The sequence below is a fragment of the Helianthus annuus genome, chromosome 12, assembly GCF_002127325.2.
Source record: "Helianthus annuus cultivar XRQ/B chromosome 12, HanXRQr2.0-SUNRISE, whole genome shotgun sequence".
In the NCBI taxonomy this organism is placed as follows: Eukaryota; Viridiplantae; Streptophyta; class Magnoliopsida; order Asterales; family Asteraceae; genus Helianthus; species Helianthus annuus.
The window spans coordinates 130,450,925-130,474,745 of NC_035444.2; the positions used below are offsets into that span (position 1 = coordinate 130,450,925).

Below are 23,821 nucleotides of genomic sequence, written 5' to 3' on the forward strand. Positions count from 1 at the left end.
GGCGAGTGAGGCCCACGCGTGCGTGGTAACCGTCACTCCGATAATCCCGCCTTACGTAGCGTTCTGTGATTGGGCACGCGCACGGTGATCTCAGCACGTTTACCCATCGCATTAAATGCGATGGGTATATATATCTGACGAGAGACGAGGGCAGATCATCTTTCCTCTTTTGCTATTAGCTTTCCTCCCTGCTTGCTTTCGAGTTCTTCGAATCTTCAAATCTTTGAAGAACACAGTAGCAGATCTTCAAGGTTCTTCATCGTATCTTCAAACTTTTTTCCAGAATATCCAAAGTTTAAACTCGCATTCATGGCTGAAGAACATCAGGAAGAGAATCCCGGTGAAGAAGGTCCTATTCCCATCCTTAAGTGGGACTTAGGGCTATTTGAGCAGATTGCACGGAGCTTCCGGTTTCCACCGGAATGGGATGCCAAATACCCTGGTCAGTATCAGACGGCCGCCGATGCACCGCCGGGGTATATCACGTTGTTTGAAGATTTCTTTCATCAGGGAAACTTCCGGTTACCGGCGACGAATTTCATGGCCCACATTCTTCAGTTTTATGGGTTTCATATCTCTCAAATGAGTCCTCCCGGGATGGTCAGGGTTCGACATTTCGAGTTCCTTTGCCGATCGCATGATATTGAGCCCACTGTGGAAAAATTCAGGGTCTTCTACCAACTGATCAGAAATATGGGCTTTTACTCGTTCGCCAGTAGAGGGGCTACGAAGAAGATACTTCTGAACCCTCCTAAGAGTTTTCATAACTGGAAACCAAAGTTCTTTTTTATTCGCGAGGAGGTGATACCGATCGCCATGACTTTCCGCGCCTGGTCCGAGCTGATTGTGAAGGAGGATCTGGCGATTCCCAAGCAGGAAAATTGGTATCTGAAGCTTGCTGCCACCCCAAAACGAGTGTTTGGTGAGAACGTCTTGGTAGCGGCACGGATGAGTGACCAGTGGCCGGCGGATAGCAAGGACGTTCCGATTTTGAAGTTTGACGATAGAGGTTAGTGACTTCCTCAATTTCTTTGATTTCTTATTTTGTAACCTGTGCTTATCTATGCAATTTCGCGTGTAGAGGCGTATCTGTATCAAGCTGCCTTCCCCACCTTTGGTGGGTCCATGGGCGTGCGCCCGCTTAGAGCAGAGGAGGAATACTTGCTTTTACCTTGCGTTCTTTTGTTATCTCTTTTTAACATTCCGTTTCTGCAAAGGCCAAAAAGAAGACCCCCGAAAAGAAGGGTGTCGTCATCACAGAACTCTCAGAGCCGGCGCAGAAAAGGCCTAGGGTTACCATCAAACCCCTCAAGGCTGCTGGGGCAGAGACCGACAAGGAGAAGAAAACTGCTGAGGAGAAGAAAAAAGCTGAGGAGAAAGAGAAGGAGAAAACCAAGGAAAAACCTGTTGAAACGCCTGTTAGAGATGATCCAAAGGATACCGGGACCGCCGCTGCAACTATTAATGATAAGGCACAGGGTCCGAAGGTTGCTCAGGTTACGGGGCTTGACCAGCTCATCATGAGAAGAGGAAGGAACCTGAGATTGAGAAAGTTACCCCAACTGCGCAACCTGATGTCCTCCAACATTCCGTTAAAGTCACTTCTAGTACTAGGGGATCAGGTCCGCATGCTGCAGGTGGTGCGAGCTCGGGTGGCGCTGCAGGGTTTATGCCACAAAGCATCGGCCCGAAGGATACCCTTGGTGATATTTACTACAAAACTTACACCGAGGAGGCGCGCGGCAATGCTCCACACCAAGCTCCTTGGGGTCTGAAGCAGAAAGATACATTCAATGAGTTTGGCCCTTGCAGAGATTGGTTTTTGAACCCTTTCCCTCCTGGTGAGGTTAATCGTCAAAGAGCGCGAAGTCACGATGGGCTGTATCAAGCCTACGTGGTCGGAGAAGCCAATACTCGCGCCGCCAACCACAAGATTGTACGTGAATGGCGCACACTGGTCAAGGAGAGAGCCGAATGGGAGAGGTATCGTGAGCGCCTTGTGAGGCAGGTGAAGGAGTTTGAGAAGGCTAATACTAAGTTTGATGAGGAGAAGGCCAAGTTCGAAGCTGACAGGAAGTCAGAGGAGTGGGGCCGTGAGGGCCTTCGTGGCAAGCTTCGCGCTGCTGAGGACCTTTTAGTGAAGGAGTGTGCTGACTGGAAGAAGATCTGTGCGAAAGACAACGAACGCATGTACGCGGCTCGAGCTAAAATTACCGATCTTGAGGGTCAAGTTACGGAGTTGAAAGGGAAGGTTGAAGATGCGCAAGCTGCTAAGGAGCAAGCTGAGGTGCGTAAAGCGTTATCCTTTCTTGTGCCCGTGTTTTTGCTTGTAGAACTAAGTCTTTTATCTTTTTAAGGCTGAGTTTAAGGCGACAATATCCAGTAAGGATAAAGATCTTGCTGCCAAGGATGTTGAAATTGCAGAGTTAAAACGTCGCTTGCAAGAGCAAGTTGACAAAAGCGAGTCCTTGGAGATTGATCTTGAAGCCGAGAAGGGAAAAGCTGCTTCTGCTGAGGAAGCTAGGCAAAAAGCCGAAGAAGCGCGTATTGTTAGCACGGCGGCCCTCAACGTAGCGCAGAATAATTACTCCGAGGTTCAAGGCATCGTTGATACTCTTGCCGCAGAAGCTGAGTGGATGCGTGGCCGGGGAGTAGTTCTGGTATGTTCTCCCTTTTCTTAAACTCTTGTTTACTAAAGATTGGTTCTGATCCTTTGCCTTTGTTACAGATCGCCAAGTCGATCTTAAATGCTGGAGAACTGGATGGCACTGATGCTACTCTCATAGATGCCTCACGCGCGGTAGGTCATCGTGGAGGCTATCTTGAGTGTGCGCAACATGCTGAAGAGGTGTTTGGGGAAGAGTTTGACATTAGTCACTGCTCAGTGACTGATCAGGCTGACGCTGAGTTAGCCCGGGCTGAAAAGGCTTATGACCACCTATCACTACCTGTGATGGATCTGGTCGCAGATGCGTTGAAGCATGATGATTGGTGTCTCCGGCTAAAGTCCCTCCTTGACCCACCAGAAACTGTCGAGCTATCCGATGAAGAAGAGCCAGCAGGTGATGACGATGGTGGTGATAAACATGATGGTGATGATGATGATGGTGGTGATGAGTAGGTAGTATTGATAGGCTTTGTGCCTTGTAATTTTATTTTTGGATGTTACATGCAGCTGTTTGCGCGGTTGCGCTTCTTTTGTTTTGGCCTGATGATGTTATGTTAATTTTGCCATGTAATCGTTGCGCGGTTGCGCTTGTTTAATATAATCTTTATGTTTGCTTTTCCTTTGTCCAGTTACAATTATTGCACTGTTGTTATAAACTTTGGTTAAGTTAGCGCGAATAAATGTAAGTGTGGCTCTTGTGCGAGTGTAACTGCCCGGTCTCACGCTGTGTTCGCGGAGGACCTTGGAGGCGTGACTCAAGAGCTCGTAATTTACTGAAGTGTTTTCGTGCTAATCAAAAGTTTAACATGCATTTGTAACGTAGAAGTCATCATGATAAAAGAAAACATAAGGCATATGCTTTCATTCATTAAGAAAATAGGCGCTTAGGCCGACATACATTGCGTACAAGTAGGGCGTTTAGCCAACATAGGAAAATAAAAAAGGCGCGTGGCCAATCATGAGAGAGTAGGGGCGCAAGGCCAATAGTAGTCACATATAGCGTTTGCGCTGTTGTTGCACGTTCCATGTGCGCGGGATGATGTATCCGTCCAAGGTACGCAACTTGTAAGCCCCTTTCCCTAGCACCTCGTGTATTAAGTATGGGCCTTCCCATTTGGGTGCTAGCTTTCCTGGGCGTTCAGCGTTCGAAGCTTCATTGTCTCTGAAGACATATTCTCCTGGAGTGAAGATGCGCACTCTCACATTGTAGTACCTTTCCAGTTGTGTCTTGAACTTGGCTTCTTTAATTCGCGCATTCTCGCGCCTCTCTTCCAGCAAATCCAAGTCAAGACGACGCTCTGCCTCGTTGTCAATAGTGTTAACTGCTGTCAAGCGCGGCGAGGGCAGGCCGATTTCAGCTGGGATAACCGCCTCCGAGCCATAGACTAGGCTGAAGGGGGTTTCGCCAGTGCTTGTTTTCGGCATGGTTCGATGAGCCCACAGAATGCTTGGGAGCTCATCTACCCAGCCTCTTCTCTTAGTGCCCAGGTGGGCTTTTATCCCTTCAACGATACTCTTGTTCACACTTTCGACTTGTCCGTTGCCTTGAGGGTGCGCAACAGATGATAAAGTGTGTTCGATGTTCATTTCTTTCATCCACTCTTGGAGGTCTTCAGAAGCAAAGTTGGTGTCGTTGTCAGTTACAATTTTGAGTGGGAGGCCAAACCTGCAAATGATGTGTTCCCAGATGAATGTGCGCACCATCATTGCAGTTGTTGATGCGAGTGCTTTGGCCTCCACCCATTTGGTGAAATAATATACGGCAACGATTATGAATTTGACGGCTCCTGGAGCATCAGGGGAAGGTCCCACATATCAATTCCCCACTGTTGGAACGGCCAAGCAGTGGACACAGGGATGAGATCATTCTTCGGGCACAGGGTTTTTGGGGAATGTCTTTGACATGAGTCACACTTGCGCAACTCCTTTAGAGCATCGACATGCATCCCTGGCCAGTAGTATCCATCATTCATAATCTTCGCGACAACCATGCGTGGGCTGCATGGATGCCGCAGATTCCTTCGTGAATCTCCCTGATCAAGTAGTTCGCATCTTAAGGGTCCACACAGCGCAATAGTGGCCCTAAGAAGGATTTTCGATACAGGATATTGCCATTCATCTCATAATGCAAGGCCTTGTTCTGAATCTTCCTTGCCTCTGCTCTGCTTTCAGGGAGTATTCCTTCTTGCAAATACTTGATTATAGGGGTCATCCAAGATGAGTCCCCTATCTCGATCATATTCACTTGACGTAGCAGAACTGATGGGTTTTTGAGTACTTCAATCCTTACATCTTTAGCGAGATGGTGGAAAGAGGTTGAAGCAAGCTTGCTCAAGGCATCTGCTGGTTTGTTTTCGGAGTGATTGATGTGAACTACTTTGTATGACTTGAATCGTTGGAGTAATTCTTTCGCCTGATCCAAATACAGGGCCATAACTTCGCCCTTTGCATCATAAATTCCATTGATTTGACTGGCGATCAAAAGCGAATCGACATGTGCTTGTAGATTTTGAGCTCCCATTTTTATGGCGAGGCGCAAACCTGCCAAGAATGCCTCGTACTCTGCCTCATTGTTGGTGTTCTTGAAATCCAACTTGACGGTGTAAGTAAATTCATGCTTCTCGGGACTCACAAGGCACAACCCAGCTCCTGCGCCATCCTCGTTTGAGGCCCCATCCGTGTACAGCAACCATAACTCATTAGACGTGTCCTTCACGGGCGTCTCAACAATCTCGCAATCCTTGATTTTTTCCACTGGGACTTCTGTGATAAAGTCCGCAAGGACTTGACCCTTGATGGCTGGGCGCGGCCTGTACAAGATGTTGTGGCCCCCCCAGCTCGTTTGAGGCCCCGATGTGAAAGTTGGTGAGTACTGTTATCACGTGCCCTGTAAAGTATCTGCGCAGTCTTCTAGAGGCATGTAGCAGCGCAAGTACCAATTTTTCAAGTGTTGAATATCTCGTTTCTGGATCGGTAAGCACCCTACTGACATAATAAATAGGAGTCTGTACTCCGTTTCTCTCCATAAGTAATACCGACCCTACCGCCTTATCCGAAGAAGATAAGTACAATATGAGTGGTTCTTTTTCGAATGGCGCGGTCAGAGTAGGGAGCTTTATCAAACATTCTTTCATCTGCTGGAATGCGGTTTCTGCTTTGGGCGTCCATTTGAACTCTTGTTTCTTTACGCAGTTGCGCAAGGTGCTGATAAAATGATATGACTTTGCAGCGTGGTTTGATAGGAAACGGTTGAGCGCGGCTAAACGGCCGACCAATCGTTGCATTTCTCTGATTGTTCGAGGCGATAGCATCCGCTCTATGGCTTGAACTTTTTCTGGATTGACCTTAAAGCCGCCATTTGTGACTATGAAGCCCAAGAATTTCCCTTCTTCCATACCAAAAGAACATTTGGTAGGATTCAACTTCATGTTTACACTTCTCAACGAGTTGAACGTTTTCTCAATGTCTTTTAACATTTGGTCCTCCTCGGTACTCTTGATTACCAGATCATCGATGTAAACCTCGATGTGCCTTCCGATATCTTCAGCGAAGATTGTATCCATCAGGCGCTGATATGCTGCACCGGCATTCTTGAGGCCGAACAGCATCTTTGTGTAACAGAAGATGCCGAGATCGGTTCTGAAAGCTGTCTTGTCTTCTTCCTCGAGCTTCATTTGAACCTGATGATACCCCTTGTAACAATCTAGGAAACATTTCCATCTGTATTGTGTGAGAGTCTATCTTTTTGTCGACCTCAGGCAAAGAGTAACAGTCTTTAGGGCATGCCTTGTTGAGATCGGTATAGTCGACGCCCATTCTCCATCCTCCATTTGACTTCTCCACCATTACGGGGTTTGCCACCCAACTCTGATAGCGCACCTCTCTCAAGATTCCTGCTTTTAGCAGTTCACACACTTGCTCATTCATCGCGTTAGTCTTATTCGCCCCTAAGCTACGTCTTCTTTGCACTTTTGGTTCGACGGAGGGATAAGTGTTCAGACAATGTTCAGTGACATCGCACGGGACACCGGTCATGTCTGTCGGAGTCCAGGCGAAAATGTCCATGTTCCTGAACATGAGTTGTTTAAGGTGCGTTCTGATGTTTGGTGAGATTGCGTGGCCTATCGTCACCGTTTGCTCTGGGTCCTTTCGGTTTAAAACCCACTTTTCTGGTTTAGTTGTTGAAACCTTCACCGCTTTGGTTGGGCGCATCTCTTCTGCAGACATTACTTCCTTCTTTGCATAGATAATTGCCACCCCCGTTTCAGTTAGAAACCCGATGGCTGAGTGGGGTGTGGAAGTTACCATGTTTAATTCGCCTTGGGTTTCTCTCCCAATTAACACATCATGCCTTGATTTGACAGGCATTACCATGAAATTCACATTTGTTGTTCTTGAATGCTTTCCGTCAGAGAATGTGACGGGAAAGCTGATTTGGCCTAGTGGGAAGACCATTTCGTTACAGAAGCCTGACAGAGGGTAGTCGACTGGCTCGAGTCTCGTTTTATCTTCATCGTCGAACTGGTTAAAGCATTGCTCATAGATGATGTCTGCTGTACTTCCTGGATCAATAAAGATGTACTCTGTTTCATAATGACCAACAATGCCAGTAATAACAACGGGGCGTGTTGCGTGAGGGCCCCCGCGTACTACCGGGAAAATGACTCGCTGTTCTTGCCAAGATGGCTCATACAGGCGCTTGCCTTTTTCTCTCGTGCTATATCTCGGTCCGTTGACCATATGTGTCTCTAGGCGCCGGACTTTCTTGTGATTCCTATCGTCATGGCGCTGGATCTGGCGCGTTTCTTCGCGCACGTTTTTCACCAGGTGGCCTAACTTTGCGCTTTTTAGCGCTTTCTCGATTTCTTGACGTAAGCTGATACAGTCATCTATGAGATGGCCTGAATCCTTGTGGAAGTCGCAGTACAGGTTCGGGTCTTGCCCTTTCTTGTTCGTCATAGGCCTTGGAGCCTTGAAGTCATGGTTCTCCGTCATTAGCACCTCTTTTGGTGTTTTTATGAGCGGAGTCCAATGTTTTTCTCTGTTATCATCCCTGACTGCTTTTCGATACCCAATTCTGTCAATTGTCTCTCGCGCGTCTTCTCTGTAGCGCGGTCTATCGTCGTAACCTCTTGCTTTTCCGGATTTCCCGTCTTGACTTTTGTTTTTGTTGCGCTTGTTGTTGTCTCGCGAGCTTCCTTTGGAGTAGCGATCTTCAGTGTAAGAGTTCTTATTACCGGCCAACGACTCTTCAGTTTGCGCAACTATTTTCGCAGCTTCCATGAGCTTATCCCATTCTTTGGGCATTCAATCTTTTCCGGTGATAGTTCTGATGAGACTATCGCAGCGGATGGCCTTCTTAAAATGAGCGCGCACGAGCTGCTCACTTACACCGCCAATCTCCAAACATTCTTTGTTAAAGCGAGTGATGAAGTCTTCCAATCACTCGTTCTCTCTTCGCCAGATGTCTGTTACCTCGGCTGTGTCGCGCTGGTAACGTCTTTGTTGGCTGAAATGGTTAACAAACTGGGTTCTGAAATCAACCCATGAGCTGATTTTTCCAGGCGGAAGGCTGTCGAACCAGGCGCGAGCAGCCCCCATAAACGTCTGGATAAACAAGTGACACCACATTGGCATATTCCAACCTCCCATAACGCCAACACTTTTGAATACTCTAACGTGATCTTCTGGATCAGTTAGGCCGTTGAATTTCCCGACTGTTGGAGGCAACTTTTCTTTTGTCAATGGGGCTAGAGCGATCTTCGGGATGAACTTTGAGTGTTCTGCAGCTTCAGCCGGCCTGTAGGCGAGGCTGAAGTCTCGTTCTGCTTCTTCGCTGTATGTGATGCGCTGTCTTGGCTTGTAATACTCATGATTCATCTGCAAGCGATTGAAAACTGAGGAACCTTCGTCGTCTTGCCATGTTGGGTCGTTTGGGTCTGTGTCGTCCCATTCATTGTTCAAGTTGCGCGCTCCCAGTCTGGTGTGAACTGGTCCTCTTTGGACGTTTGATGGGTAGTCATAATAGCTTTCTGTCTGTCCCTGTGTATCGCGCGTGTCATGCACGCTTGGTCTTCGTAGGGGAGGAGGCCTGGTCATTCTTCCTTGTAGGATTTGCTGCGGGGGTATCTGGCGCGCCCCCTGACTTGGACCCGTGGGTGTAACCAAAGATGGCTCTGCTTGTAAAACAGCTTGTTGTGCGCTCAAAGATTGATACGCGACATTGGTGGTTGCAATTTGTTTGGCGTACCAAGAGGCTGGGGTTTCGCCTTCAGGTAGCCCTAATAGCGCCGAGATGTTCTGAGGTGGAGCTGGATTTGAGGGTCCAGCACCATTGCTTCCCGGGGTTACCGTCTGAGTGATGCGAGTGATGCTCACGCGGGGTCCCCCGGTGTTGGTTACTTCGATTTCACCGATTTCTTCTACATGTTGGACTTGGACGTTTTGATTGTCCTCCCCCAACACTGCATTAGAGTTTGTTCCAAAGCCAAAATCAGGAACGATTCCTTGACCAACCATGATCGAAGGAAAAACAAGTTAGGACGCTCAGGAAAAGAAGATGAGAGTGATTTGCAAAAAACCGGTGGACGCCAATGAAGAAACACGTAACTAATTTCAGTGTGGATTAGTTGGGTTTATGTTTCTACCATAAGGGTTAATCTTCCTTGGGTTTCTGAGTTCCTTAATGATCGGCTAATCCTGCAAAACAGAACACCGTTAGCTCGTTAACAGGGGAATATGGGGGTTTCCCTCTTAACCAGACTCCGGCGTGAGAATAAGCGACTGTTTTGAGGGGATAATTAAGTATTAAGAGTGGGAGTAGAGGGAATAGAATGTTTAACCTGTGAACCAAGGTCTCTATTTATAGCCGGAGAGGTGTAGAGGATGTGGGCTGACGGGCCTTGGGCCGGAAGGCGACAACATAGCGGATATGCTCCTTGTCTCACTGGTGTCGACCGTTAGTGGCTTCTAGAAGTTCTCCTGTGCTGGCGCACCGTGAATGGAGCCACGTGTCACTGTTGTCAGCCTTGTTGTCCCTCTGCCATCAACAGGTAAGTGGAGATCGTGGGGCAGGTGTCTCTGCCCTGTGATTGGTGCCACGTAGGCGTCGTTATGTACTTTTTGCCTTCTGCACGTCAGACGATCGTGGAGCACGATTGAGCAGAGCCTGGAGGATGCCGATTGGCTCTTTTTATCTGCCACTTGTACCTTTGTACCTTCTGAAGTGGTCATGTGCTATAGATCCTGCGCGACCTTTACTAAGCACGTTATTAGCCCGCGCAGGATTATATGAGTTGGAGACTCATCCAGAATGCTAAGTGTCGAAATCAATGCTTTTTCCTGTTTAGACCTCGCGCGACGTCCGTGCTTACAGAAGGAACCCGCGCGAGGCTGGGAGTTGAACATCTTGTTGATTAAGGAGTATGGTCCTGCGCACGACCTGGAAGAAGGTCTGCGCGGGTTTTTGGGACCATACCCCTTCAATTCCCAACACTTAGGGAAGTACTCAGGATCATTTAGTCAGTTTTATGCACAAGACTAGTATGTTAAAAAAAACACATGTAAGTATGACGCAGTGATCAGAAAGCAGTTAACAAATTCAGTACAGTCATTAAGCACTTAATTAACATTAGTTAATCGTACGGATACATGTAATTATAAGGGTTGTCACAAAAATACATTAAATTTTGTAATGTTTCCCCCTAGATTTTTTAGGTAAACAAAACTAAATACGTTTTTTATTTATAAATAAAAACATGTTCCAAAAAAATAAGAAATAAATTTTACTGAATAAAAAAATACACTTTTAAGTTTTTTTTTTATAAGATACGTATAATGGTGTATCATGAAATTTTATGATAAGTTTTTTATTTCTTTTTAATATAAACCTTTTCTTTTGCTTTTATTAAAGGTTTTTTCTAATAAAAAAGTTTATATTCTTTCATAAATATTCAATTAGTTTTCTTACAACCACTTTTTTTAACAAATTTTCAAAAAAATTTATATTAACTTTTAACTACATTTTTAAATAATTTAGAATATGTATTTTCCAAGACAATTTTATGAAATAGTACGATCAAATAATATGAGTTACAAATGGTTGATTTAATATCATCTTTTAGCTTTCATAACTGCTAACGATATCAAATTTTTATTTTTTAAATTTCTAAGAACAACATCTTTTATCTTTCTTTAATTCCTAACGTAGTTTTATTTTTGTAAAATTAAGATGTATTTTTTATTATGTAAAGTATTACACCAAAAAAAAAATTAATTATCAATTATTGATAATAAATATGCATCCCTAGCTCACCACTAAATTCATCACCAAGAATAATTCAACTTAACTACCTAAAGATCATTGTCAAAATCCAGTACATGGCATAAAGAACAAAAATACACCAAGTAAGCAACAAAATAAACCAAATTTACTGATCCAAAGCGACCAACTTCTTAACAACAGCCAATGATATGGCATTCTAATCAAAATACGCATTCCACCAACCGATCGATGCCCCATCAATTGAACAATCTAATCTGTCACAAACTGAGGTATTTTAATATCCTAGGAAACCCTAATCCTTATCATGCTCAAAAACCACGTGGTCCTTTCTGATTCATCAACTAGGTTTCTTTAAAACATATTTAAACTTGCTTTATAGATTTAATTTAAATTATATCTGAATTTGTTTATTAATTTATTTTTTGAATAAATCAAATTTGAATTTATTTATTATCAAATAAATAAATATTTGTCATGTAAGTCTAACTTTCATAATAATTTATATATATAATTAAAATTTACTCTAAATGTTTGTCCGACTTTCTATATAATTCTAACTGGTGGGAGTCCCCGTAGCTTTACGTGGCGGGCTTTATCTTGGTATCTGTTTGATTTGTTAAAGCATTGATTGCATTCAATATAACAATTGACATATGTTTTACATTGATTAAAAACCATAAAAACGAATATAAGTAATATAAGTACCAATGCTGATGTTGTTTAGACCTCTTTTTGATTATCCATGTTTTTGTCGATTAACCTACTAGTAACAAATGATAAAATATGGTTCTGATGATTCACACCTTCCAGGAAGTGGTCTTTGTCACACCCTGGCTTTGCGGAAGCGTGGTTAATTTGGTGTGACTTCTTAATACCATAGCTTAATCATAACAAAGCTATATGAATTAAAAACATGCAAGAATCATCCATTAAGTTTTAAAACCAAACACAGTACCATTGTTTTAACGGGAAACACGCCCTAACAACCAACCTTGTTCAATAAACATTACAAACTTAAACGTAACATAAACACAGTTTAAGGACTGTGACTTGTCCAGGAAAGAGTCACATTCCCTAAACCCCGGATGATCTTGGAAACTAGTGCAGCGGGAAAACGTGCCATACCGTGCCAGATCTATTAATTCCCTGAAATACATGTAAGTTGAAAAATCAACAATAATGTTGAGCGAGTTCATGTGTAAGTGAGTAAATAAACCTTTGTCTTTATCAAAACCCTGGTATCTAGCAAATAAGGAAAAAGAGATCACCAATGGTTTGCAAGGCCATTGATATGTGTGAAGTGCAAGTAGGAAGACTCAAACCTAGCGGATTTATGCGTCGGGCACTAAGTCACCCCGAGGTCCGTTATGCTGGACCTGGGGCTGGGCTCGCTACACCCAGATAGATCTACCGCTCCTGTCCCTCGGTCCTACCATGAGGATTAATGGCCTCAAGTTTCCGCCTACCCACTCACATGATCTAAGTAGTAACCCTCCTTACGCTAACCATACCATGTATAAAGTAATCATAAACATTGTAACATGTATTTCACCCTCGCAGTTTAGAAAACTGAAAAAAGTTAAGAGAAAAAGGGGGACATGAACTCACAGTCAGTGCGTCTCTACCAAGTACTCCGAATGTCAGCTGTGCGACGACCTACATGTACTAATTCTATTAGACGGATGGCCGTGCCTTAGCTTTATAGTTTGGGTTTTTGGGAAATAGTTAGACAACTATTTTGTGTTTATATCTTGCATGTACTTGGTAGTTAATCTCCTTCCCAACGATGGGGGATTTAATACATGTGCGTTCAATTTATAATATTAAGTCTCACTTAATATATCTTCATTCCAAATATAAATATTTTTCTCAAAAATATTATATTTCCATTTTACATAATTTTTCCCCAAAAATAATACGTTGATAAAATATTCGTTCATAATCATTTCCGTATAATGCGTAAGTTACGTTTTAGTAATCGTGTGGTAATAATAATTACCGTTGTAACTTATATGTTTATCGTGAAAGCGTTTGTATTATTTTGGATTCGTCAACGTTTGTAAATATTATTTTTACCCTAAAAATAATATTTGTATATTTTCACAATATAATCATAAACAGTGTTGTGAAAACTTATATTTACCAAATATATATTTATCACGTTTAGTTTTGTGAAAATCCCACCTCCGAATATTTGTAAATAAAGTCGTGGCGAAATATATTTTTGAAAACATATCAAAAATAATTCTAACACTTGTACATAATTCTAAGTGTTATATTTTTAGAAAAATTTCGCCAGAGTTTCCCCTGTAACTGGAGGTGGCCACGCTTTCAAGCATATCATTTTCTTTTACCAAAATCATTTCAACAACTTCTTGATTCAACCAAACAATTTCCGACACATCAAACTAGTCGACAAGTATGTAAATCGCATAATCACATGAACTTGTAGTTTTTCTGAAAACTATAGTGTAGATCCCGTTATATTTGGTGGATCTTTGTATAAAATAGTTTAATCCCGTAAAAACCTCGTTTTTAGAATAAATCATCCTTTACAACTTCCCGTCATCTTTCTCAAAGATTGTTATTTTGTCGAAACTTTTTATTTCACAAGTGTTTATACACTTGTGGTTTGTAAAAATCATATTTGTTAGTGTGTCATCCGACTTTTATAAAACATGATTTTCTCGACACTTGGTCCTTTGAAAATACCACTTGCAGATACGTAGATCCGCTAGTTTTAAACACTATTTTACAAGTAAAAATACTTTTACACAAGTTCATGTTTCTCGTGTGGTAGAGTTTCACCTTTTAACCCTTGTACCGTTCAAGACAAGCTTATGTCAAGATCCATGATCTTAACAAAGTCGGGTTAAACGATGATCCGAGCTACCACAACGTAGATCGGGCCTAAATAATCACATCTTCCAAGTACTACAACTTTTACACAAGTATTAAGCTTCTATCCAACAATATTCATGTTTTAGTAGCCTTTAAAGCTTCAAAAGATAAGTTTCCGCATTTTAACCGTTACAAATCTTATTAACCACCTTAGATTAGTTCGAGAATGAGTTTTAAGTGTTATACCTCTAGCTCGGGGCTAGGGAAGATTCTAGGCGAAAATGTGGTGGATAAAAGCAAGATAACGAGGTCCTTCCACTTCCGTTTGCTCCAAGACTCCTAATGCGTGACCTTGAACACTTGTGTGATGTTGGAATGGAATGAATAAAAGCCGAAAATGTTGGTGGTGACCCAAGGGGGTTCGGCCGTGAGCTAGGGAGGGCAAGAGAGAGGGTGTTTTGTGGTGTTGTGTGTCATGATAAACTCTTGTGTATCATCTTGTTATTTATAGACAATTCTAAGGATTATGGACCAAAGGATCATGTGTATTCTTGATATTAGGCAACAAAAATAAAATAATCAAACTTTTGTACCCTTGTGTTCCCCCTAGTTTGGCCGATTACATGAGGGGGGGGGGTCTTGGTTCAATCTTAAGTATATAGTTAGAGTTTAGTTTAGTTAAACCAAGTTAGGTTTAGGGGTTAACTCGGTTAGTGGTGTGATGTGTTATAATGCGGGTGTTAGGGTATTCAGGGACCCTAACTGGCTCAGAAAAAGACCAATAATATTATTGTCAATATTTTTATGTTCCGGGTATAGTCCGGTTGTTCGGTTGGATAGTAATCCGTTAAAGTGCTTAAGTAAGCTTTTAAGTGTCGTAAATAATATTTTTAGTGACACAACTCCTTCCGCAAAGTGTCAGGAATATTTTCCTCATGATTTGGCACTTTATTAGTTAGCCAGAAGCTAGTATGTTAAATAAAGTGCTGTGTTTTGTGCTTAGAGTACGTTTTAGGCACATCCAATCATTATATCTTATTCCTAGAGACGCAGTTCTACAACCCTTGTATCCCTACACACACTATGGGTGTAGTAAAATATTTCTGGCTCATACAGGCCCTTAGAGGCAGTGTCTGCCTGATGCTGGCTTTATCAGCATGTTCAATAGGTTATCCGTTCTAATGCTACTGTGCTTTAGTGCATCATGTTTGTCACTAAGGTTCAACTTGTAAATAGTGTAGTGACAGTATGTAAAGTATGATGCAGGAATATACAAGTACTAGAAATCAAGTAGCAGTTCATCAGCAATTTTAGTTAAGCACAGTAATTAAGCGGCAATTAATTATTAATTAAATCGTACGGATACCTGGTTTAGTGAGGGTTGTCACATTCTCCCCCCGTTAGAAAAATTTCGTCCCGAAATTTTAGGTTCTGCTTGTAGAAGCAGGGTTCTTAGGAAGTAAGTGGGGGTATTTCTCTTTCATTCGGTCCTCACGCTCCCAGGTGAATTCAGGACCATGATGGGCATTCCAACGAACTTTGACGAATTTGACACTGCTCCTGCGAGTTTTATTAACTTTCCAATCCGTCACCTCAACAGGTTCTTCAGTAAGGTGGAGCGTGTTGTCGATGTGAACTTCGTCAGCAGGAATGATCACTGTATCCTGTGTTGGACTTTTTCTCAAATTGGATACGTGGAATGTATCGTGAACACCATTTAGTTCTGCAGGTAAGTCCAACTTGTACGCTACTAACCCGATTCTTTCCAAGATCTTGAACGGTCCAATATACCTTGGATTCAACTTCCCACGCTTCCCAAAGCGTGCCACACCTTTCCAGGGTGATACCTTCAACAAAACCATATCACCAACCTCGAACTCTAGGGGTTTCCTGCTTCGATCCGCGTAGGCTTTCTGCCGGTCACGAGCCGCACTAGTGCGATCTCGTATCTGTGCGATCTTATCTGTGGTTTCCTGTACCATGTCAGGACCAACCAACTGTCTATCACCTGCGTCAGACCAACAGAGCGGTGATCTACACTTGCGCCTATATAAAGCTTCGAATGGCGCGGCACCAATACTGGTGTGGTAGCTGTTGTTGTATGAAAACTCAACCAAAGGCAAATGTTTATCCCAGCTACCGCCCAAATCCATCACACATGCTCTCAGCATATCTTCTAGCGTCTGTATCGTCCGCTCACTTTGGCCGTCGGTCTGTGGGTGAAAAGAAGTGCTCAGATTCAATTTTGAGCCAAAAGCTTCCTGGAAGGATTGCCATATCCTCGATACGAACCTTCCGTCTCTATCGGAGATGATTGAGAGAGGTACTCCATGGCGTGTAACAATCTCTGTCATGTAAATTTCGGCCAGTTTGCTCGTATTATCTTTTCGCGGATAGGTAAGAAGTGTGCTGACTTCGTTAAGCGATCCACTATTACCCAAATAGTGTCATGGCCTCTTGGCGTTCTTGGCAACTTCGCAATAAAATCCATAGAGATTTGTTCCCACTTCCACTTGGGAATCTCTGGTTGCTGCAGAAGTCCCGAAGGCTTCTGGTATTCCGCCTTAACCTTGGCGCATGTTAAACATTTGCTCACATAAACAGCAACATCGCCTTTCATCCTAGGCCACCAATAATAATCTTTAAGATCCTGGTACATCTTATCCGCTCCAGGGTGGATAGAGTACCGCGATTTGTGAGCTTCATCGAAAATAACCTTCCTTAAACCTCCAAACAAAGGAACCCAAATCCTTTTCTCAAAACACAACGTTCCTTCCCTGTTTGGTACCAATAACTTCTCCATCCCACGGAGATACTCTTCTTCAAGGTTTTTCTCCTTGAGGGCTTCCTTCTGCGCGGCACGAATGCGCAGAGGAAAGTTGGTTCGAATAACCATTTCCAAAGCCCTAACCCTTATGGGCTTGATTCTCTCTTTTCAACTTAGGGCATCGGCGACCACATTCGCCTTCCCTGGATGATACTTAATCTCGCAGTCGTAGTCATTCAACAGTTCTACCCATCGTCTTTGCCTCATGTTCAACTCCTTCTGGTTGAATATATGTTGGAGGCTCTTGTGATCTGTGAAGATTGTGCGCTTCTTACCGTAAAGGTAGTGTCTCCAGATCTTTAAAGCAAAAACTACTGCGCCTAGCTCCAAATCGTGTGTGGTATAGTTCTTTTCGTGTACCTTCAGTTGGCGTGACGCGTAGGCAATAACCTTTTGACGTTGCATCAACACACAACCCAATCCTTGACGCGATGCGTCGCAGTATACCACAAAATCATCTGTACCTTCCGGTAGGGCTAAGATTGGTGCGTTGCAAAGCTTATCTTTCAATATCTGAAATGCTTCCTCCTGTTTGATTCCCCACTCAAACTTCTTGTCTTTCTACGTGAGGAGCGTCAATGGTTGAGCGATCTTTGAAAAATTCTCCATGAACCTTCGATAATAGCCAGCCAAACCCAGGAATTGCCGAATCTCGGTTGGCGTTTTTTGGCGTTTCCCAATCCTTGATCGCCTCGATCTTGGTGGGATCCACGTGGATTCCATCTCCATTCACCACGTGCCCAAGGAATTGCACTTCTCTTAGCCAAAACTCGCACTTAGAGAACTTGGCATACAACTGTTCTTTCTTTAGCAGCTCCAAAATGGCTCTTAAATGCTGCTCGTGCTCAGCCTTCGTCTTTGAATAAATCAAAATATCATCGATGAATACAATCACGAACTTATCCAAGTACGGCTTACAAACTCGATTCATCAAATCCATGAACACTGCAGGTGCGTTTGCCAACCCAAACGGCATAACGAGGAACTCGTAGTGTCCATATCGAGTTCTGAAGGCTGTCTTTGGGATACTCTCCTCCTGTATCCGTAGCTGATGGTATCCAGATCGAAGATCGATCTTTGAATAAAAGCTTGAACCTTGTTGTTGGTCAAACAGATCATCGATTCTTGGCAGGGGATACCTATTCTTGATCGTCAGCTTGTTCAACTCTCTGTAGTCAATACACATACGGAAACTACCGTCCTTCTTCTTGACAAACAAAACTGGAGCTCCCCAAGGCGAGAAGCTCGGTCGGATAAATCCCTTGTCTAACAACTCTTGAAGTTGCGTCGACAGTTCCTGCATTTCAGACGGAGCGAGTCTGTAAGGTGCCTTAGCCACAGGCGCGGCGCCTGGAACTAAGTCAATGCGGAACTCCACTTGCCTTTGAGGCGGCAAGCCAGGCAAATCTTCTAGGAAGACTTCTGGGTATTCCCTCACGACTGGGATGTCTTCGATCTTTGGCTCAGCAGCCTTCTTATCTACAATGTGTGCCAGAAAGGCAGCACATCCCTTCTGCAAACACTTTCTTGCCTTCAGGCAGCTAATAATCCTCAACGGCATCTCACGCTTCTCTCCGTGAACAACAATGGTCTCACCATCTTCGGTCGGGATACGAACGACCTTCTCATGACAAACTATCTCAGCCTTGTTACTCGATAACCAATCCATTCCTACTACCACGTCGAAGCTTCCCAACTGGACCGGTAGTAGATCTAGAGCGAACTCACGCTCTCCCAATTCGATCACACAACCCCTGACGACTTCATTGGCTTCTACTAACTTCCCATTCGCCAATTCGATCGAGTACGAAATATCTAACTTACTAGCGGCTAAACCAAGCATATTCTTAAATTCTAACGACACGAAGCTATGATCGGCACCAGTATCAAACAAAATAGATGCAAAAGTTTTGGTTGTTAAAGAATGTACCAGTAATCACGCCTGGATCCTGGCATGCTTCACAAACTCCGATGCTGGGTGTTCTTTCACGGTCTTGTTTCAACTTCGGGCATTCTCTCTTAAGATGTCTAATGTCCCCACAATGGAAGCATCCCGGCACTCGGCCATTTCCTTTCCTGCTTCCACCTTGAGCGTTGTTTCGGTTTTCTCCTTGTCTGGGACTCTTCATCCCACAACCATCCTTGTTGTGCCCTTTTCTTCCGCACCTAGGCTTCCAACATCCACATTCATGGTGATACTTGCACCCAGCACGTCTTGATTTAGTTTCTAAGTAAATCTTATCATTGGCCTGTCTGTTGTTAGGGCAATCTTTCTTGAAATGCCCTTTGTCTCCGCAGTCAAAACAACCTCGAATAGAGCTTTGTTCATCATTATTCGTTCGGGTATCTTCGGTAAGCTTCCTTTTGTTCTTTCCAGACGACTCTACCTGAGTCTCCCTATCAGGGTTTGCAAGTTTTTCTAGTCTAATGGCTTCCGTAACGAGTGCCAAGCCCATCTTACTTGCAGCCATAGTTGTTGGTGGCATAGATGCTGTCATTAAGCTCAGGACTTGAGGTGCCAATTCCCAAATGAAATGTCCTAGTCTCCTCAATTCTGGTTCCACCAAGTACGGAACTACTCGTGCCAAATCATGAAGTCTTTGCATGTATTCCAACATTTTTGGACCTTCCATCATCAGGCTCTGGAATTCCCCTTCCAACTTCTGGGTTTCCGCTTGGGAGCAATACTTCTTATGCATCATTCCCTTCAGTTCATCCCATGATAATGCATATGCTGCGGTTTCGCCCTTTATTTGAACCTGAAGGTTCCACCATAGTCGAGCTCCATCTTGAAACAACTCAGAAACGTATAGGACTTGTTGTTGTAGCGTACAACCACTCATTCGAAAGATGGAATCCATACTTTCAATCCATTTCACAAAAGCTATGGCACCTCCAGTGCCGTTGAACTTCGGAGGCTTGTAGTTGAGGAAGTGCCAGTAGGGACAGCCGTTATTTTCTGAGGTGCCTCTGTGAGGTTCGGAGCGTAGGGCCTCGTGCTGTGATATAGCTGCAGCAATTATCTCTTGAAGTTCCGCCCATGAGGTGAGCATGCGCATTTCGTGTCTTGGTGGCATCTTCTAAAAGATGTTTCACGTAGGTTAGGTCATAGCAGGTGAAATGTACGTATTCAACAATATCAGCACTTAACATGTCATGTTATAAATAAATCAGCCACATAACATCCCATGTCATATAACATAAACAATAGATCACTGCGATTACATTGCCACAAGTCGAGACCAGAATGTAAGGTTTACAGGTACCCAACTGTAACATCAATGACTTAGTAGGGGACGACCCTAGGCAAGTCGTGCGATCGCTGGACATGTTCAGGAATCTCTGGTTCGTCCATTTTCAATTTCCAGGACTCTATCTCAAGCTTCTGAATTCCAGTCTTAGAACCACATTTCTCCTCCATCATTTCCTTGAGCTCATCCCAGCTCAGTGCCTAAGCAGCATCTGTGTCAAGGGCCTGAACCTGATGGTCCCACTATGAGAGTGTGCCGTCTAGAAATGACCTCGAGGTAAAGGTATCACTCTGTTTGGGGCGAACAGTTAGTCTTTCTTAGAATGGAGTCAATCTTTTCGGACCAACGAACAAATGCAATGGCGCTTTCTGTTTCGTCGAAGTTCAAAGGCTTGCAGTTCAGGAACTGCTTATAGGTGCGGTCAGCTGGGGATTATTTCCAGTAGTGCCATTGCTGTACTAAAAGCAGAGAGCTTCATGTCGTGCAATTGCCTGTGAGTTGTGTTTTTGCAGCTCGGCTTCTATCCTTGGCAACATACTGGTGTTTGTGTCACGCCTGGGTGGCATTCTCTTCTGCCGAAATGGCATGAAGTGGGTTAGACAACTTTCCAATTGTCTATGAGATACATAGCACCATAAGCCATCATGTACTCACCCAATTTTACACATAAATATACTCAATGTATGGGTGGGGAAATAAATTTTCTGAGCCTTCACATAGGCTTGCCAATTTGGCTTGTTGCTTGAAATTGAATGAAGTCGAGGCTTCATCGCCTGGGTCATTCGTGTTCGAGTTATTTCCTGCTACATTGGTTTTCATTAGCTTGACCCGCAGAGTCAACCAGGATTTCTGTGTACTACAAGTCGTTATTACGTGGGCCCCCGTAATAATAAATTGTCTTGCACAGTTACCCCAAATTTTCTCTCGTCCAAGCAGATGATCAATCAAGGAGCAACAGCAGATGCATCGGCATGAACCGGGTCATGCTCCAATGCGGTGTTAGGAGCAACGCCTGGCTCAAGGGCCACGGCTGGCTCCGGATCAACCAACTCCATCTCAAAATCAGCTGGATCAACCATCATAGAGGGTTACAGGATCCTCCAAGGGCTGGTCTTGGTGTATGAACTCAAGGTCATGGTCTGGATCAAACCGGGTGGAAGAACAAGATCACCCTCAATACCGTGATCAAACTCAAAGCTGTGTGCGGGAACCGGTGCAGCTGATGATGCCATATCAGGGTCGGCGTCGTGTGAATGGTGCTGCACTCCTTGTATATGCGAAAATGCGGATGTCAGGAACTCAAATGAGTCTGGGACAGGGGAATGGGCATGAGTTTCCCCTGCAGGAGCGTCCGCAAGCAGTAGGCTAATACCAGCAGCAATAGGGCCTCGCCCTCGAATGGGTCTTCCTCTAGTAGATCGTTATCGTCGTCAGAGGCCACATCGGGGGGGGGGGCATATCAACAACAGGATAAGCGGCAAGGGGCACAGGAGCAGGGATCACCGCGAGTGGCAAATTCCCAACAAGATGGCCATCAGTAGGCTCTGCTACGACTTCAGGCAGCGCAAAAGGGCTGAAAGTCGTCATTGTCTGTGTCGGTAGTATCGGAAATGTACACCTCGTGCTCCGATGAAACTATGTCGTCTGATACTATGGCCATGGGATTCGTAGTGTCCATCTTTCTAGTACATCATGACGTTTGTAACACAAACACACATACGTATAATAATCAATCATATATTCATATAAACATGTAAGTCAACAATAAAGAATCAAATAATTCTCCTAGTCCCACTAGCCTCCCAGTCTCCTAGACTGACATTCCTAGTCCCGCTAGCCAAATTCTTCCCAGTCTCTAAGACTGACATTCCTAGTCCCACTAGCCAAATTTCTTCCAGTCTCTAAGACTGCTCTATCATCCACCTCGACCTCCTAGATCGAGCCTCGGCCTCCATGGCCGAGCCTCAGCCTTCATGACTGAGCCTACTCTTCCTAGTCTCACTAGCCATCTACCTCGATCTCTAAGATCGAGCCTCGGCCTCCAAGACCGAGCCTCAGCCTCCAAGACTGAGCCTATTCTTCCTAGCCTAGCTAGCCATCTACCTCGATCTCTAAGATCGAGCCTCGGCCTCCAAGACCGAGCCTCAGCCTCCAAGACTGAGCCTATAAATAATAAACATCTACCTCGATCTCTAAGATCGAGCCTCGGCCTCTAAGACCGAGCCTCAGCCTCCAAGACTGAGCCTATAAATAATAAACATCTACCTCGATCTCTAAGATCGAGCTTCGGCCTCTAAGACCGAGCCTCAGTCTCCAAGACTGAGCCTATAAATAATAAACATCTACCTCGATCTCTAAGATCGAGCCTCGGCCTCTAAGACCGAGCCTCAGCCTCCAAGACTGAGCCTACATCTACCTCGATCTCTAAGATCGAGCCTCGGCCTCTAAGACCGAGCCTCAGCCTCCAAGACTGAGCCTATAAATAATAAACATCTACCTCGATCTCTAAGATCGAGCCTCGGCCTCTAAGACCGAGCCTCAGTCTCCAAGACTGAGCCTAATCATAAATAAATAAAAGGTGCTCAACATTTGTTTGTAAAAACGTTTTGGATCTGGACTTAAGTGGTATGCAGTAAAAATGTTTTCGTGAGAGCCCTAGTGATCATAGTCTAGACTCGAGAAAGAATCCTAGTTCGCTATGATCAGAGCTCTGATACCAAGCTGTCACACCCTGGCTTTGCGGAAGCGTGGTTAATTTGGTGTGACTTCTTAATACCATAGCTTAATCATAACAAAGCTATATGAATTAAAAACATGCAAGAATCATCCATTAAGTTTTAAAACCAAACACAGTACCATTGTTTTAACGGGAAACACGCCCTAACAACCAACCTTGTTCAATAAACATTACAAACTTAAACGTAACATAAACACAGTTTAAGGACTGTGACTTGTCCAGGAAAGAGTCACATTCCCTAAACCCCGGATGATCTTGGAAACTAGTGCAGCGGGAAAACGTGCCATACCGTGCCAGATCTTTTAATTCCCTGAAATACATGTAAGTTGAAAATTCAACAATAATGTTGAGCGAGTTCATGTGTAAGTGAGTAAATAAACCTTTGTCTTTATCAAAACCCTGGTATGTAGCAAATAAGGAAAAAGAGATCACCAATGGTTTGCAAGGCCATTGATATGTGTGAAGTGCAAGTAGGAAGACTCAAACCTAGCGGATTTATGCGTCGGGCACTAAGTCACCCCGAGGTCCGTTATGCTGGACCTGGGGCTGGGCTCGCTACACCCAGATAGATCTACCGCTCCTATCCCTCGGTCCTACCATGAGGATTAATGGCCTCAAGTTTCCGCCTACCCACTCACATGATCTAAGTAGTAACCCTCCTTACGCTAACCATACCATGTATAAAGTAATCATAAACATTGTAACATGTATTTCACCCCCGCAGTTTAGAAAACTGAAAACAGTTAAGTGAAAAAGGGGGACATGAACTCACGGTCAGTGCGTCTCTACCAAGTACTCCGAATGTCAGCTGTGCGACGACCTACATGTACTAATTCTATTAGACGGATGGCCGTGCCTTAGCTTTATAGTTTGGGTTTTTGGGAAATAGTTAGACAACTATTTTGTGTTTATATCTTGCATGTACTTGGTAGTTAATCTCCTTCCCAAGGATGGGGGATTTAATACATGTGCGTTCAATTTATAATATTAAGTCTCACTTAATATATCTTCATTCCAAATATAAATATTTTTCTCAAAAATATTATATTTCCATTTTACATAATTTTTCCCCAAAAATAATACGTTGATAAAATATTCGTTCATAATCATTTCCGTATAATGCGTAAGTTACGTTTTAGTAATCGTGTGGTAATAATAATTACCGATGTAACTTATATGTTTATCGTGAAAGCGTTTGTATTATTTTGGATTC

At 43.8% G+C, this 23,821-nt stretch overlaps 1 protein-coding gene across 1 annotated transcript; it reads right to left on the minus strand.

Annotated features, from left to right (window-relative positions):
- Nucleotides 1-4,721: 4,721 nt before the first annotated feature.
- On the minus strand, nt 4,722-7,975 carry LOC110893539. Its single transcript, XM_022140644.1, has 3 exons — nt 6,455-7,975; nt 5,605-6,348; nt 4,722-5,540 (listed from the first exon to the last, which is right to left on the minus strand). Exons 1-3 carry the CDS (start codon nt 7,973-7,975, stop codon nt 4,722-4,724), a joined length of 3,084 nt encoding a protein of 1,027 aa, XP_021996336.1.
- Nucleotides 7,976-23,821: the final 15,846 nt, after the last annotated feature.

Coding starts and splice junctions, on each gene's coding strand:
- LOC110893539 (XM_022140644.1), bottom strand. CDS start 7,975: ATGCCCAAAGAATGGGATAAGCTCATGGAAGCTGCGAAAATAGTTGCG. Junction 6,349..6,454: donor ACTATACCGATCTCAACAAG/GCATGCCCTAAA, acceptor GGGTATCATCAG/GTTCAAATGAAGCTCGAGGA. Junction 5,541..5,604: donor ATTCAACACTTGAAAAATTG/GTACTTGCGCTG, acceptor ACGTGATAACAG/TACTCACCAACTTTCACATC.